This window comes from Prinia subflava, chromosome 6, assembly GCF_021018805.1.
Source record: "Prinia subflava isolate CZ2003 ecotype Zambia chromosome 6, Cam_Psub_1.2, whole genome shotgun sequence".
Taxonomy (NCBI): Eukaryota; Metazoa; Chordata; class Aves; order Passeriformes; family Cisticolidae; genus Prinia; species Prinia subflava.
In genome coordinates this window covers 31,279,123-31,293,057 of record NC_086252.1, presented here as the reverse complement: position 1 = coordinate 31,293,057, position 13,935 = coordinate 31,279,123, and the positions used below count along the sequence as shown (strand labels likewise).

Below are 13,935 nucleotides of genomic sequence, written 5' to 3'. Positions count from 1 at the left end.
GTGTTTATCTTGGGGGAAAATAATGACAAACTTCCCTTTTAAAACTGACATTTTATTTTCTTTGTAACAAAAATAGTGTATTTGGCTTCAATGGAAAATCTTGTTGTTTTCTAGAAACTGCATTCTCCCATTCTATTTCACCTTTTGTGCTGTAAACCACCTTTTTTTTTTTTTGGTCGTAAAATAGACTTATCACTCCTGCCTGTATCCATTTCTCCCTATGAATTTGGATGGAGAAAATATAATTTTCTCCAGTGTATGGTTTAGTCTTTGCACTCTATTTCAAAAAATCTATTCAAGGATACAATAATGCAATTATTTTTGTTTTCGCAGGTGACATCCTTCTTAATAGTATTATATATCCTACAAAATGGTAATCAGGGTGCTGAATGAATTTTACCTTTTTGTGTGTTCAGTGAGAGTTTACAAATTCTGCATGAGCCTTCTCAGAACTGAGCTAGCCATTAGAGATTGTGTTTGGGGTTTACTCCTTCACATTCTTATGAGCAGCACTACCTGCTTTAATTCTCCGTGTCCTTCAACAAAGTGTGTTCAGGTATTGGCAGCACAGTGGTTATGAAGTTAAAGAAATCATTCTGCTGCAGGGCTTGCAGCCCTAATGGGATGGTGTGGATGGAAGTGACAGTAGCTCAGCAGGGTTGCATAACCGACTGAACTCTGCCACACAGGTTAAATAAAATATCAGAGCTCGGCACAGCGCATCACATTGTCAATAGTCTTCGTTTGTGTCTGGTGTGTTGGTATTTGCAGTGATGAAGCTCCAGGCAGCCAGTTGGTTACAGATAAGTTTCACATTGACTGGGACTCAGTGCTTGTCAACTCTGATAATGTCATCGTAGCTCGATTTGATGGCAGAGGGAGTGGATTTCAAGGCCTCAAGATCCTACAGGAGGTCCATCGCTGCTTAGGATCAGTGGAAGTGAAGGACCAAATAGCAGCTGTAGAGTACGTATGTGCAAACCCTTCTTCTCTTTCACCCTGGATGAATGAGCATTTGGCCTAAACCTGCCCACAGTGTTTTCTCTGCATTGTTAATGTTTGTTTTTTTAACTCAGTTCCAAATTTTGAAACCGTAACCCTTCCATTACAAACAGCAAGTGAAAAACCAAAGAGGTGTATTTGGGTTTTCTCTGAGTTGGTGCTTCTCTTTGACAAAGCTGTCCTGCTCTCTATGCAATCCAAATATGCCATCTGAGCTAATTAATATTTGTCTGTATGCTGTAGGTCAGTTTCTTGCTGCCCAAATTAACATATAAATGCATTTTTGCCACAATATTTTAGGTCTGTACCGTAGGATACTGCTCTCATTTCCACCACAGAGTTCTGGAGTAATTGCACAAACCAAATGGAGTTCTGGCAGTGCAAATGAGAGAAAAATTTTGGCAAGTGCCTGTTATTTCTCATTTGCATTCTCATTCTTAGACTGATATGAGTCTACCAGCTGCAGAAAAGAGTGATTTCTGTCTGTGGAGTGGTCGTGTGTAGCTTTTACAACACTCCTTACTCGGGGTGCACATGGCACAGTGGCTCATACCAAGGTCTGCATGGGCTTTTTCTGGGGTTTCCCAGGGAAAGACAGAGTTTAAGCCGGTATTTTTCTTCTTTTGAAAGCGGTCGATGTTTCAACCATTCCATGAATAAGCAGCTGTGTCTGATATTTCCCCTCAGGTTATTCTGTCTTTTCTGTATAAAATTCGCCATAGATTATAATGGCACTGATAAGAGAATTAATTATTTGTATAATTATCTAGATTCAAGAAGTTGCATTCATCTTATCTTCCTTTAGCTGGTGGCAAAGGCAATTGGTCAAAGGCAGTCTTTTAAGCTCTAGTCAGTGGAAAATCCTGGCATTTCTGAAGGATGATCCTCCTCAGACTGAGAGAAGTTTCCAAGATATATAGGAATGCTAAATGGGTATCTCTCTTCTCTCCATTAACTGAAAAGCAGATGTAAATGGATAATTTAGACAAGATGCTTAAATTCAGAGATCTAAATTAGGTGAGATGGGCCAAATACCAACTGTTTGCAGTATAAAAATGGAATTAGGAAACAAATCACATTTCCCAGTGCAGTACTGCTTGTGTGGATGTAATTTCTTCTTCTACCTGATCTCCATGTATGGCAATTCCTTAATGCACAAATAATGTTCTTTACCTACTATATTCAGAAAGTAAAACCCACCATTTTACTTTGTCAAAATTAAAAAAGAAACTTTTTTTCCTTTCAGATCGCTTCTGAAACAGCCCTTCATTGATCCTAAGAGGCTGGGTATATTTGGAAAGGTAATGTGCAAAAAATAACAGGCTGTATCATCATGATTCTCTAAGAAAGTGCTGTCAGTTCATAAACAAATGTATTTCTGTATTTTCTTAAGACAATTTTAGTTATTAAAATGGGGGAAAAAGCCATCCATAGTTTATTGTCTGTTCTGTGCAGTGTTTTTTTTTTTTCTCAGGATGGGTATTTAAGTCAATAAAATCAGTTTTAAGGTGTAACACCATTTGCATTTCAGAATCTGAAGGAGCAAGTATTTGTTAAAAATTCTGCTTTCTGCTTTCTTTAGAGATTTTTACTAGGGACTTGGTATTTGTGAAAGCTCATTTCTTACAGTTTTATATTTGGGCTGCAGTTGAATTGGCAATGTTGTCCTATAAAACACAGGTTTTATGTCTGAATGTTTTACTGACCCTTGAGCTTAGCTGAGCACCTCCCCTGTGGTGCTGTCAGCAAGTTCCTTGTTGCACCAGTGAGAAATCTTGCATTTGCTGTTTTATCAGCTGCATGTCATTGCTCCTAGCATGAGACACAACGAGGCAAAGGCTCGACTTTTAGTAGCAACCTAAACAGCATTTCACTGGTGTCTATTAAAAAGCACCAATTAGAAACACCACACAACTGCTGCTTCATCTATGAACTGGCGTGTGCCACCTTGTAATTTTTTTTTATTAAAAATGAAGCTGTTTTCTGCCTTTGAGCTGAAAGCAGTAACAAACCCTGATCAAGCACCCCCCAGTCATCACTTTTAAAGAGCAGCATGTGTTTCACCATGAAGCCTTAGTTCTCACTCTGCTGCTGAGTTGCTGCACAGCCTCAGGCAAGCCATTTAACCTGCCTGTCTCAGCCTGTCAGGATGCAGGATGAGAAGATTGACATTTACCTCCTGCGTGGTAGCATTTTGAGGACTGGCTGATGTTTGTGACTGTTGTTAGCATTTCCCATGAACATGACCTTCCTCAAAGGTATGAACTCCAGCTGCACTCCCTGAGCTGAGAAAGAAACTCTCACTGCAAGAATTTCACTTGGGTTGTAAGGGAGCAGCCAGGGATTTTCCAGCTGGGGATGTACAAGGTGATCATGGCACACACTTCTATTCAGGTTTTAATGCTTGTTACCAATGTATGTGAAAGTAGACATGCATGGAAGCATCAAGATTTCTCCATATCTTCTTCCTCTTTCAATCATTTGATTGAAAATACTGCTCCTGGAATGAAATCCCTAAGCATCCAGAATTGCTTGGTTTTGACTAGAGAAATTCTTTTCATTGCTGCTTGAAAATTGCCACTTGTTTTCTGCCGGAGACTCATCAGTATCTTTTTTTTTTTTAAGAGTGATGTTATGAGACAGTTACTGAAGAGCATGCATGTAACCATGGCTTTACATATCTGCCAAGACCTACCCCCAATTTTCCTTTCTTTTACAAAATATTACTGATTGCCATGCTCCTGCATTTATTTTCTGAAAGCAGTGTTGAGGAATGAAGAGTAGGAAGTTCGATAAGCTTTCAATGCTGCTTTGAATTCAGGGAAATTTCCCCTTTCCAAGTTAAGTTTCAGAGTTCTTTTTTTACTGTCAGAAGAGAAAAAAATCATAAAATTTAAAAGTCAGTTTTATAATTAATAATAAAAAAGTCTATTTTACAGCTTCTTAGGGTTAATTGTATTTTCCTCCACTCTGCTTGTTTTAGAGTCGATTAAAAAATCTACTTTAAAACTCATTTCTTTTTTATCACACACAAGGACGTGATAGGGAAACAAGATTTTTTTTTTTCTTTCTATGCATTAAATCTGCTTTACTGATGGAAAGAGAATATGCACTTAGCTTGAGAACAACTTGACTTTGAAATGGCTTTGTGCTGATGTCATAAACCTGGACTTATGCACGCTTTCAGGGAGCTCTTTAAGAGGTTTGAGAGCTACAGAGAAATAAAATTCTTGTCACAATTGGTGATGTCAATGAGGCACAAGACTTTCCAGAAGGGCACAGTGGGGAAAATTGCCAGGCAATCTGCCAGTGCCCCCTTGCTTATCTCTGAGGGGTGCAAGCCTGAGTGATGCAAGATCCGAGGGCCTTTCTGAGCTGCTGCAGAGCCAAGTGTGGTTTCTTCTGTTTCAGTTTACTAAATTTACTGTAGTCATCTAAATATCTTTTCTTCTGTGAGAGGAAAAGGCAAAACAGGCTTAACTTAGGTGAACAGATTTTATTAACACACAGTAAAAGAAGAATAAAAAAAAAAAAATTGAAACTTTCAAAACTCTTCCTCCCACAACCTGTTCACTTTTTCTACGAACAACAGGGAGAGACACAACTTGTTATTTTTGGTCAGTTTGGTTATTTAAACATAATCTTTCATCACTTTGGGAGAGGAGTCTCTCTAGAGTCTCACGGAGACATTTGCCACAAGGAAAAAAACAGTCTGATGGCTCCCAATGTCACAAATCTGCAACCACCTGGAATTTCTGCAGATTGTGCAGTCCCACTCATTAGCAGTTTCTCAACACTGCATGTGGGTCAATATCTGCTTATTTAGGGTACTGTTTAAGAAGATTTTCTTCTTCTATCTCTAAAATTATCTCAAAAGAAGTAGAGACTTCCTATATATAGAAGAAATATGTATATGTATATATATATAAAATAGAAGTGAAAAGAGAGTTTACAAATGAGTTGCAATTCTTGAAAATCCGTCAATTAGGCTGTAACCCCAGAAACCCAGTGGATGACTGAGGGACCACAGTTCTCTTGCATCAGGGCAGATGGAATGGCAATGTCACTGTGAAATGCTTCTAAGAATTTATAAAAACCTCACTCTGCAGTGTTTTTGTCCTGGAAAGCCTGGCTGGAAGCAAGGACACAGGCACAAAGGGAAGAAACTCCCAGGAGAATTAAACAAGCTCTTAATGAAAACATGGAATAAATAATGAATAACCTGGCAATACCTATCCTTGGGTTAAAATTGTGCTGTGGAGCTACTGGGCAAGACATAAACAGAATATTAAACAAAAGTAAAAGCATAAAAAACCCAGAGGCAGAGGAAAGTTGCTGTTCTCTTAAACTCTTTGAATAATACAAATTACAGTCTTAGGTGAAATCTACTCTTGCACATGAACAGATCTGGATGGCTCTTGGCCTCCTGGGCTGAAACTTGTATGAGAAAGGAATAACTCAGTTCCTCACACTCCTTTGAAAATCCAGCTCCTATTTGGTATTTTCTTCAGTGTGTCCATTCCCATTTAATATGGATTGATTGCAAAGAACAAGAAACCTCTTTGCTTATATTTCTTAAATAAGGTTAAAGGCTTTTCAAATATTACCATTCTTCCACAGAAATCACCTGTTCAACAAATATTTAGACATGAAGAACAGGAGCAGGCAGCTTTTGTAAAAGTCCATGAGAAATCTGTAAGCACTTGATGCATAGTCTTTTTTTGGATCAGATGGTGTTTTGTATTATATTTTCCCTGTCATGAGATAATTTCATCTTCCTGAAGTGTGTTGTGCCAAACACAAAACAGCAACAACAAAAAATACCTGAAGAAATACCAATTTTTCAGTACTGACGAAGGGAAAACAAAGATGGCAAGTAGAGAAATTTGAGGAGCCTATAATATATGAGAAAATCATTGATTCCAGGTGCCACAATTCAGAACTTAATTTTCTTGGAGTCTGGGATGATTACACGTGTACGGAAATGGATTGCCAGTGTCATTTCAAGGAAATCTGTGATTCAGGTTAAAGCTTTCACAAAGGTTTCACGACTCTCTGGTATCAGCTCTCCCAGGGGAGATGTGTTAGACTTTGGAGATGGGGAAAAAACGTGCAATGCTCATTATTATTAACCTCATAGATTAAAAGTCGTGACCAGGTCAATGAGATCTTTATGCACCCTTAAACTGTAAAAAATGATACCACTGGATTAGCACAATGACCTTTAGCTTTATTCTTGCTGGAATGAAATAAATGAGCCCCAATTCCAATCCCTTTGTTAGGGATACGGTGGCTACATCGCGTCGATGATCCTGAAATCCAGCGAGCGGCTCTTCAAGTGCGGAGCTGTGGTGGCCCCGATCACAGATATGAAGTTGTATGGTGAGTGCTCCCTGCCCTGAACCTGTGTGACAGCCCATTCTAAATACCTTTTACTCATGGGACTGCTGCTTGTTTTAACTAAGGGCCAATAATGGAACAATATTAACGAGATTCTGCCTCACTGTCCTGCTGTCTTTTTAAAATGAAGGTAAAGCTGACACTGGGACAATTGACCAAAACCCACAACAGGCACGGTGTTACTGACAGCACTCATTATGCAGTTACCTCATTTCCTAAGAATCCTCTTTGTATATCAGCACAAATCAAATCCTGTATTAGGAATGAATCCTTTAAGGTTAGCAGTGAATTCCCTACAGTACCAGCCATATTGCCATTCAATCATAGGTTATTTGTTCTGTATGTGAAGTTTTTGGCACAGGCTATAAACTGTGATAAACAGGAAACTTTAATGATCAGTTAGACTTTCTTTGGGTTTTAGCTCGTGTTTTCTTTTTGAGTTTAGGTTTTTTAATGGTTGGTTGGAGTTGTTTTTGTTTTGGTTTGGTTTTTTGTGAGGGGAGTTGGTTGATTTTAGGTTGGTTTCTTTTTTTAACTATTTGAAAGTGGATTTAAATGGTGCATCAAAATTCTGTGTCTCTAAATGAACATCTCAACTTCGTGGCTTAAATAGCTCCTGACACTAGGTCAGAAATGATGAGTTTTAAAATAGAAATTACTTGGAATTCAAAAGGGTGGATTCTTTTTAATTTTCATTGTATTTTTACAGCATCAGCTTTTTCAGAAAGATACCTTGGGATTCCATCAAAAGATGAAATTACCTATCAGGTAAATTAGCATAAACAAGTACCTTAAAATGACCATTTTACTCATAAAATGCAATTCCATTACAGCCCTGTGTGTTTTTGTTCACTAGGCATCCAGTGTATTACACAATCTTCATGGTTTAAAAGAAGTGGATTTGCTAATAGTTCATGGGACAGCTGATGGTAAGTATTTACAGATGCAATAATTGGAGTCAGAGCTTCCAACAGGAGGTGTTCCAGGGCTGATGAGGCACACACCTAGCAAGTACATTTGCAGTTTTACTTTCCCTCTGATAGGATTTTGTTTCTTTTGCTTCAACTGTCACTTCTAACTCTGAACTGGTGACACTTTTCTTTGCTGAGGATTTCCACCTTTTAGGTGCTGTATGTTTAAATTTGTTGAAGTCCTGTGGACCAATGTGTTGCTAGTGAAAGGTATTACATGAATTATTAATAGCACAACATACATTTTTAATGTTGTTTTAAATTCATACAAATTCTGCAGAATTATCAGTACAGCTGGTGAAGTACATCACCGAATGGGAAGTTAATCTTTTCATTTAATTAATTACAAGGTACTGCCAAACCTTCTGAAGCTGAAGCTGCACAGAACCTTTTAATAGCACCAATACTTTTAGCAGTAAATTAAGAAGAGAATGAGTAACACAGGGTACGTTCTAGCACTTTAGATGGAATCATAAGATGCATCAATTGAGATAATTTGTAATTGCAGATTTCACTGCAGTGTATTCTTCTGAACCTTCTTCACTGATGTCTAAAGAATGAGCTTTGATGCAGGCACAAACTGCAGTGGTGCAAACAGCTGCTCTGTGCAGGCTGACACGCCTGCTGCTTTCCCGGGGTTTTTGGTGGATGTGGGATAACTCAGGGTTTGTGACTCAGTCTGAAGGGATCAGTCAGTGCCTCTCAGTGCTGAGGTCCCAGTGCCCAGGCACAGCTGGTGTGGTGCCAGCCTGTCACCAATGCCTTTCCAAACCCGTGTTAGAGGTCCAGAGTGCAACCAGAGGGGTGCAAACATCCAGTGCTGCTCCCCAGAGCACAGCAGGGAGGGATGAAAATGAACTGGGTGACTGAGCAGGCCTGAGGGGCTCAGGCTTTACTGACTGCAACAGGCAGCAGCAATTTCTGCCCCTCTGAACCGAGCTCTGGAGGGAATTGGGGCTCTGATGGATGTGTGGGCAGTGCAGGGTGCTCTGGCCTGGGAGTCTGATTGTCTGCTGCCCCTGCTCAATGTCACATCCAGTGACACTGCCCAGCACACTGCAGCCTAAACTCTGCAGGGTTAGAACATGGTTTTGCCACACAAAGGTCAGGTAACTGATAGGCTCCAGAAAGTCCCTTACCTGAAGAAGAGTGGGGTGTAATGACCCTGTGCAGGCAATAGAAAATGCAGTGTGCTTCCTTTCAAGAAAATTAGAAAACGCCACAATGTGCAAACAGAATGGTTTTGCACATCTCTAAGATGTCACATTGTGTGCAAATCAAGGGTAAACAGAGGAGTCCTCACTGTCTGGAAAGGATGGCTTGCCCTGGGGCTCAGAACCTCTGCTGTAACCCCCTGCTGCTGCTGGGGCTGGCCTTAGGGGTAGTCAGCTTCAGATGCTGCAGTTACAGAGCCTGGAAATGTTTTCAGCCAAAGCTGTGTAACAGATAAGTATTTCATACAAATGTAGCTGTTTCTAATAATACCAAATGTTTTCTTGCAGCTAAAGTTCACTTCCAGCATTCAGCAGAACTAATTAAGCGTCTAATAAAAGCTGGGGCTAATTACACTATGCAGGTACGTGCACCTGTGACTTTTCCTATAAACATAGTTCAACATTTAACCTCCTGTTGCTAGTTCTTCCCTGCAAAGGGCTCTCTCTACCACAACACAGTGGTATTACCTCAATTTGCAGTTAGAACTGTGTTTAATCTAATTTTTCTCACCATTAGTACGGATATCAGGAGCTGTATCATCTTGTTGTTCTCCTGGGTTCTTTCTCCTCTCTCTCATCCTTCTTTTTTCCAGCTGATTATCCTACAATGCTATACACAGTGCTCTGGAATCCACAGACACTCTTTGTGACATGGAGATGTCACCTCTTTGGGTCCCTTTCTACCCAAAAAGGTGTTGGGTCCCATGAGAGTAATTTCCCCTTATTTTCAACATTTAAATTTATTGAAAGAGCACGACAGAGCCCCTGTCAATACACGAGCTTGCACGTGACCCAGCTGGAGCACAGGGATGCTGCTGGCAGAGGGGTTTATTTGAATCAGCATCTCCAAATGCTCCTGGTGATTGTTGGCCATGGCAAACCTCGACCTTGCTGGGCTTAGGGGGATGCTGTGGTTTGCACAGGTGTGAGCTCATGTCAGGGAGGAGGTGGCAAGAAGGGGTTGGTGCCACCTGAGCAAGGAAAAAAGATTTTAAATGTAGAATCTGGTCCTGCTGCCCGTGTGGTTGCAGCTGAGGGGCTGTGAAGGCCTGTGGAGAGAGGAAGAAGCAGGAATGACAGAGTTCTCCCAGAAGACCCCGTTGAGCTGTTCTCATGCAGCCTTGTGATGCCCTGGGTTTGAGCAGGCAGCTGAAGCTTTTTGCCTCAGGCCTCCCCAGGTCTCTTATCTTGTGGCCTGGATTTCTTCATGCAGCCTTGCAAATGTTTTCTCAGCCTCACTTGGGAGAAATTCCCCGTGGTATTTGTTTTAAGAGGTAAAAGTGCCCACATCCACCCTAGGAGAGAGAGAAGATGGGCTTTAGACCAGATAGGAAGATTGTTAAGATAGGAATAAAGTGGGGTTTTTGCCAAACACTTAGAAGCTGAAATATTGAGAGGTCCCTAAAAGCATGAGGTAATTAATCCTCATGGATGTTAATGGGATTTGGATGCCTAGGCACTATTGAAAATGCCAGCTAAAGTAAACTGTTGTAAGCAAAATGGCTGAGAATATAAATTTTTTCACTTCTGCAAATCCCGTTGAAGTGGTTGTTTTATATAAGTTCAAATTCCAAGAGAATGACTCTTACTTTGGGTTTTGTTGCCATAAAACTAGTGTTATCATCCTGTTGTCATCTAAAACATGTTGAAGATCAGAGAAAGAAAATTAGAGCCCTAAATATTTGAAAAGCCTTTAAAAGCTATTTACTTTTTTTCCTCTCTCCTCTGCCAGATCTACCCGGATGAAGGTCATAACATTGCTTCCGAGAAAAGCAAATATCACCTTTACAGCACAATCCTTGGGTTTTTTAGTGCTTGTTTAAAGGAGGAGACACCAATTTTACCACAGGAACCTGAAGAGGATGAATAAGGAAGCCTGTTTGTGTAGTACTGAAGGGGACTTACTCTGCAGCTCATAAAACCTTAAATAAAAGTGACTGTAAGATTGCAGATTCTGCAGAAGCTCAAGGGCAGCTAAAGGATACCACAGTGGAACAGCACATTTACAGACAATGAGCTAATAAACTGGAATTCAGCTACAAAGTCCAAACATATGACCAAGGGACAAAACCTTTACCTTTGTGGAAGGTCAACAGTTGGTTACAGTTTCCTGGAAGAACTTAGTTTTGCATAAGTGTAGGGTTAGTGCATGTTTGTTATGTTAAGCCTCACTGTTGGTTCTGTAAGTGGTTGCTTGTTTATTTTATTATCTTTTTTTTTTCTTAATTTAAATGCACATCTTTATTCATCTTTGCATAAGGCACAGCCTATCATAAGTATTACGGCCACTAATATTCTAAAAGGTGAACTGCAACCTAACCCTGTAATGTTAAAATAAGTGCAATTCTTCTGCTGTCTTATTACACGTAAGAAATCACGGAGACAATAAAGGGCACGATATTTTCTCTAGTTCCTGCTCAAAGGGGATATTGTCTAGTGCATCATATAACATGGATGTTGAAGATTATTTCCCCCACACAGTTTCAGCATTTACAATTATTACTGTACCTACTAGTAACCAATAGGGGACTTTTTGGTGGTGTGCTCTTGGTCTTTATGTATATACCCAGCAATCCCTAAGCAGAAAATCTTTCTGAGCTTGAAGAAATTTTTTCAATTTGTAATTGACAGCTGTATTTAAAACAATATCTGCAATTGAAGTCATCCCCCAGTCCAAAATGTATCTATTGTTTCCTTAAAATAGTTTGAGTTGTGTTTTGGTATTGTTTATAGTAGTTAATAGTTTGCTGGTTACACTCTAATTTTAGAATATGCTACTTTGTCACATGTAAATTAGATACATAAATATTAAATTATAGTTTCAGATAAAGAAAGTTTATTAACAATGTATAATGCCACTGAGTAATGCTTTACACCCCAAATGAAGACATATTTTGTGTAGTGCATCTTCCTTTCCTCCCGTCTGGTCTCGGGTGTAATCCTGATGTGCACCGAGGTGGTGACATAGCTCGGACACACCATCAGTTCTTATTCCAAGGCTGCTCATTCAGCCTCTTCCAACAGGATTAAGCTTCAGCAGCATCACAGAAGAATGAAATGTTTTTCATTCGAGGCAAAGGAAGATCTGACAGGTTAGATTTTATTATTTATTCAGAGGGCGAGCCCCTCGCGTATCCATTTATTTGCCAGGGTGAGGTACAGCAATAGAAATTGAAACTTGGAAATAAACAAGGCAGCCAGGCTGGGTCTGCAGAATGTTAACTCTGATCATGGAAAGCAAGTACAGTGTTGGTTTGAGACATCTTCCTGAAGGTATGTGAAAACTCCTGACAGATGCTGTGCCACTTATAGGGGAATAGCTGTAGTTTTTTTATTTCTGGATATATTCCAAATACTTTCTTATCTAATTAAGGTTTAATTTCTTGCAAGACTAAAAAGAAAGTACTTTTTGAAGGTAAATATGCTATTTAAGATGTAAAGTTCTGCATATTTTATGAGAATGGGAATTGTTTTTAATGTAATGAAAAATCACCTGAAGCTTTTTTACTCATCACTTCCTTCTGGAATATTTTCTTTCACTGTTAGGATTTTTTTTTTTATGATGCAAATAATTAATTTGTCTGAAAGGCGTGGTTTTATGGAACACTGAAAAGTCTCTTGTCTTTTAATGTTCAGTAATTCTCTTGTTTTGTTAGCAATGTTCAACTATTTTTCAATTAGTTTAATACAATTTTAATGTGCAACGATATCTTGTTTGGGTCCCGGTGTCGCCACAAAGTATGGCTTTGATCTGTGGTATTTATAGGACATATGGAGTACATATATCATTTATGGGGGCTATGATGTGCACTACAGTAGGATCACACAAAACAACAGCAAAAAAAGTGACAGCAGAATTCAAACAAAGTTTTGCAAATCCTGTTTTCTATGGAGGAGCGGCATTTTCAAGGCTTCTGTTGGCTGGGACTGCTGCTTTGTGATTTTATAAATTACACCGTCACTTAATAAACGCTCACCTGACAACACTGCTGCTTCTCCTGACCAGGCATGGGAGACGAGGTCTGAGTGCAGCTGAGTTCAGGCTTTTCCCAGTTTGAGCCAAATGCACTTTGAGGAAATGCAAACAAAATCTGAGGAAACACAAGCTGTGGGTGTGTGCTGAGCACGGACTCGGCGTGCGGAGCGTAGAGGAAAAGGCCAATCCCCCAAAACCTGCTGGTGTTCCTGGCAAAGCAGCCTCTCCGTGCTTGTATCTGCCATGTGTCACGTTCACTTGTGTTTAGTTGCCTGCAAAAGGAAGCCAACAAGGCTTGTCTCAGCAGTAGCAAGTGCTCTGGAAGTGTGTTATCCCAGATCTTTATATCCCACACCCTGCTTCCTCCTTTCCCTGTAGCTCTGTTTCAGGCCCCCATTCCCTATTCATTCTACCCCAGCATCCCACCCCCAGCTTTCCAGACTTTGAACATGTTGTAGGACATGATCTTCTGCAGGAATGCTTTTTGCAAGACTGGTATGTTTAAACAATGTGTTATCTGAAATCTGGGCAGAAATGTGATATATTTTTAATGTTTTCATGATTTCTCACACTGTCCTACAAATACAGGTATTTCTACGTCATTGTGTACACAAGGGTGAGCATCAGACACAAATTAATTGCTTTTACTGATATTTTTATGCATGAGATGAATTTAGATATTTCAAAAGTGTTTGCCAGATGGAGGCTCTGCTATTTAGACTGAAAAATTCAGTGTAGGATGTCCCTTTACTTTTGCTGACTTGTTGAAATAATCCTTCCACTTAACAGCACAACTGAAGAGTGTTACCTATCAAGTTCTACATCATAACTAATAGCAATCATTAATTACTCTAGGTGATCTACAGCAGTGACCAAGAATTAGTACACATTGCACCAAAATAGCACAAGTGTAGACTCTTTGCAGCTTACCTGTTGTTAGGCACCGTGATGACATTTTAGGTCTGAAAAATTGCTATTTGATTCAGCTGTCCTTAAAATATGACACTTACTAGAATAGACCTATTAATTTATGGAAAGCTGGGGAATCAGCATTACTGCTTGCTAGAGCTTATCTTCTTGATTTCCTCTCTCCTTTTTCTGCTGCTACAACTTGCAAAATATATGAAACCTGTAGGTCATATTGAAATTTCAATTATCTTACACAACCAGGCATAACTGCATGTCAATTGGAATACTTTCCCCAGATTGTTGAGTACAAAGAAAGGCTGATTATTTTTTTTTAAATTAATTTATTTAATCTTTTGGCAGCAAGGATGGAATTATTTATGGCCTGGTTCTGTCAACGTCTGCTGTGATTTGCTATAACCGACTGCTCCTTGTTGCTCAGTTTTTGGCATGTGTAGATCTCTCA

The 13,935-nt window shown here is 39.6% G+C and overlaps 1 protein-coding gene across 2 annotated transcripts in view; it reads left to right on the top strand.

Moving 5' to 3' along the window:
• DPP10 (dipeptidyl peptidase like 10) overlaps nucleotides 1–12,294 on the top strand; it is a 429,398-nt gene extending 417,104 nt beyond the window's left edge. For both annotated transcript variants that reach the window (XM_063400940.1, XM_063400939.1), the window contains exons 20-26: nucleotides 772–966; nucleotides 2,249–2,303; nucleotides 6,285–6,384; nucleotides 7,112–7,170; nucleotides 7,259–7,331; nucleotides 8,876–8,949; nucleotides 10,320–12,294. In XM_063400940.1, the coding sequence (XP_063257010.1) occupies nucleotides 772–966; nucleotides 2,249–2,303; nucleotides 6,285–6,384; nucleotides 7,112–7,170; nucleotides 7,259–7,331; nucleotides 8,876–8,949; nucleotides 10,320–10,457 (694 nt within the window). In that variant the 3' untranslated portion in view covers nucleotides 10,458–12,294. The remainder of the gene's footprint in view (nucleotides 1–771; nucleotides 967–2,248; nucleotides 2,304–6,284; nucleotides 6,385–7,111; nucleotides 7,171–7,258; nucleotides 7,332–8,875; nucleotides 8,950–10,319) is intronic.
• The last annotated feature ends 1,641 nt before the right edge of the window (nucleotides 12,295–13,935 follow it).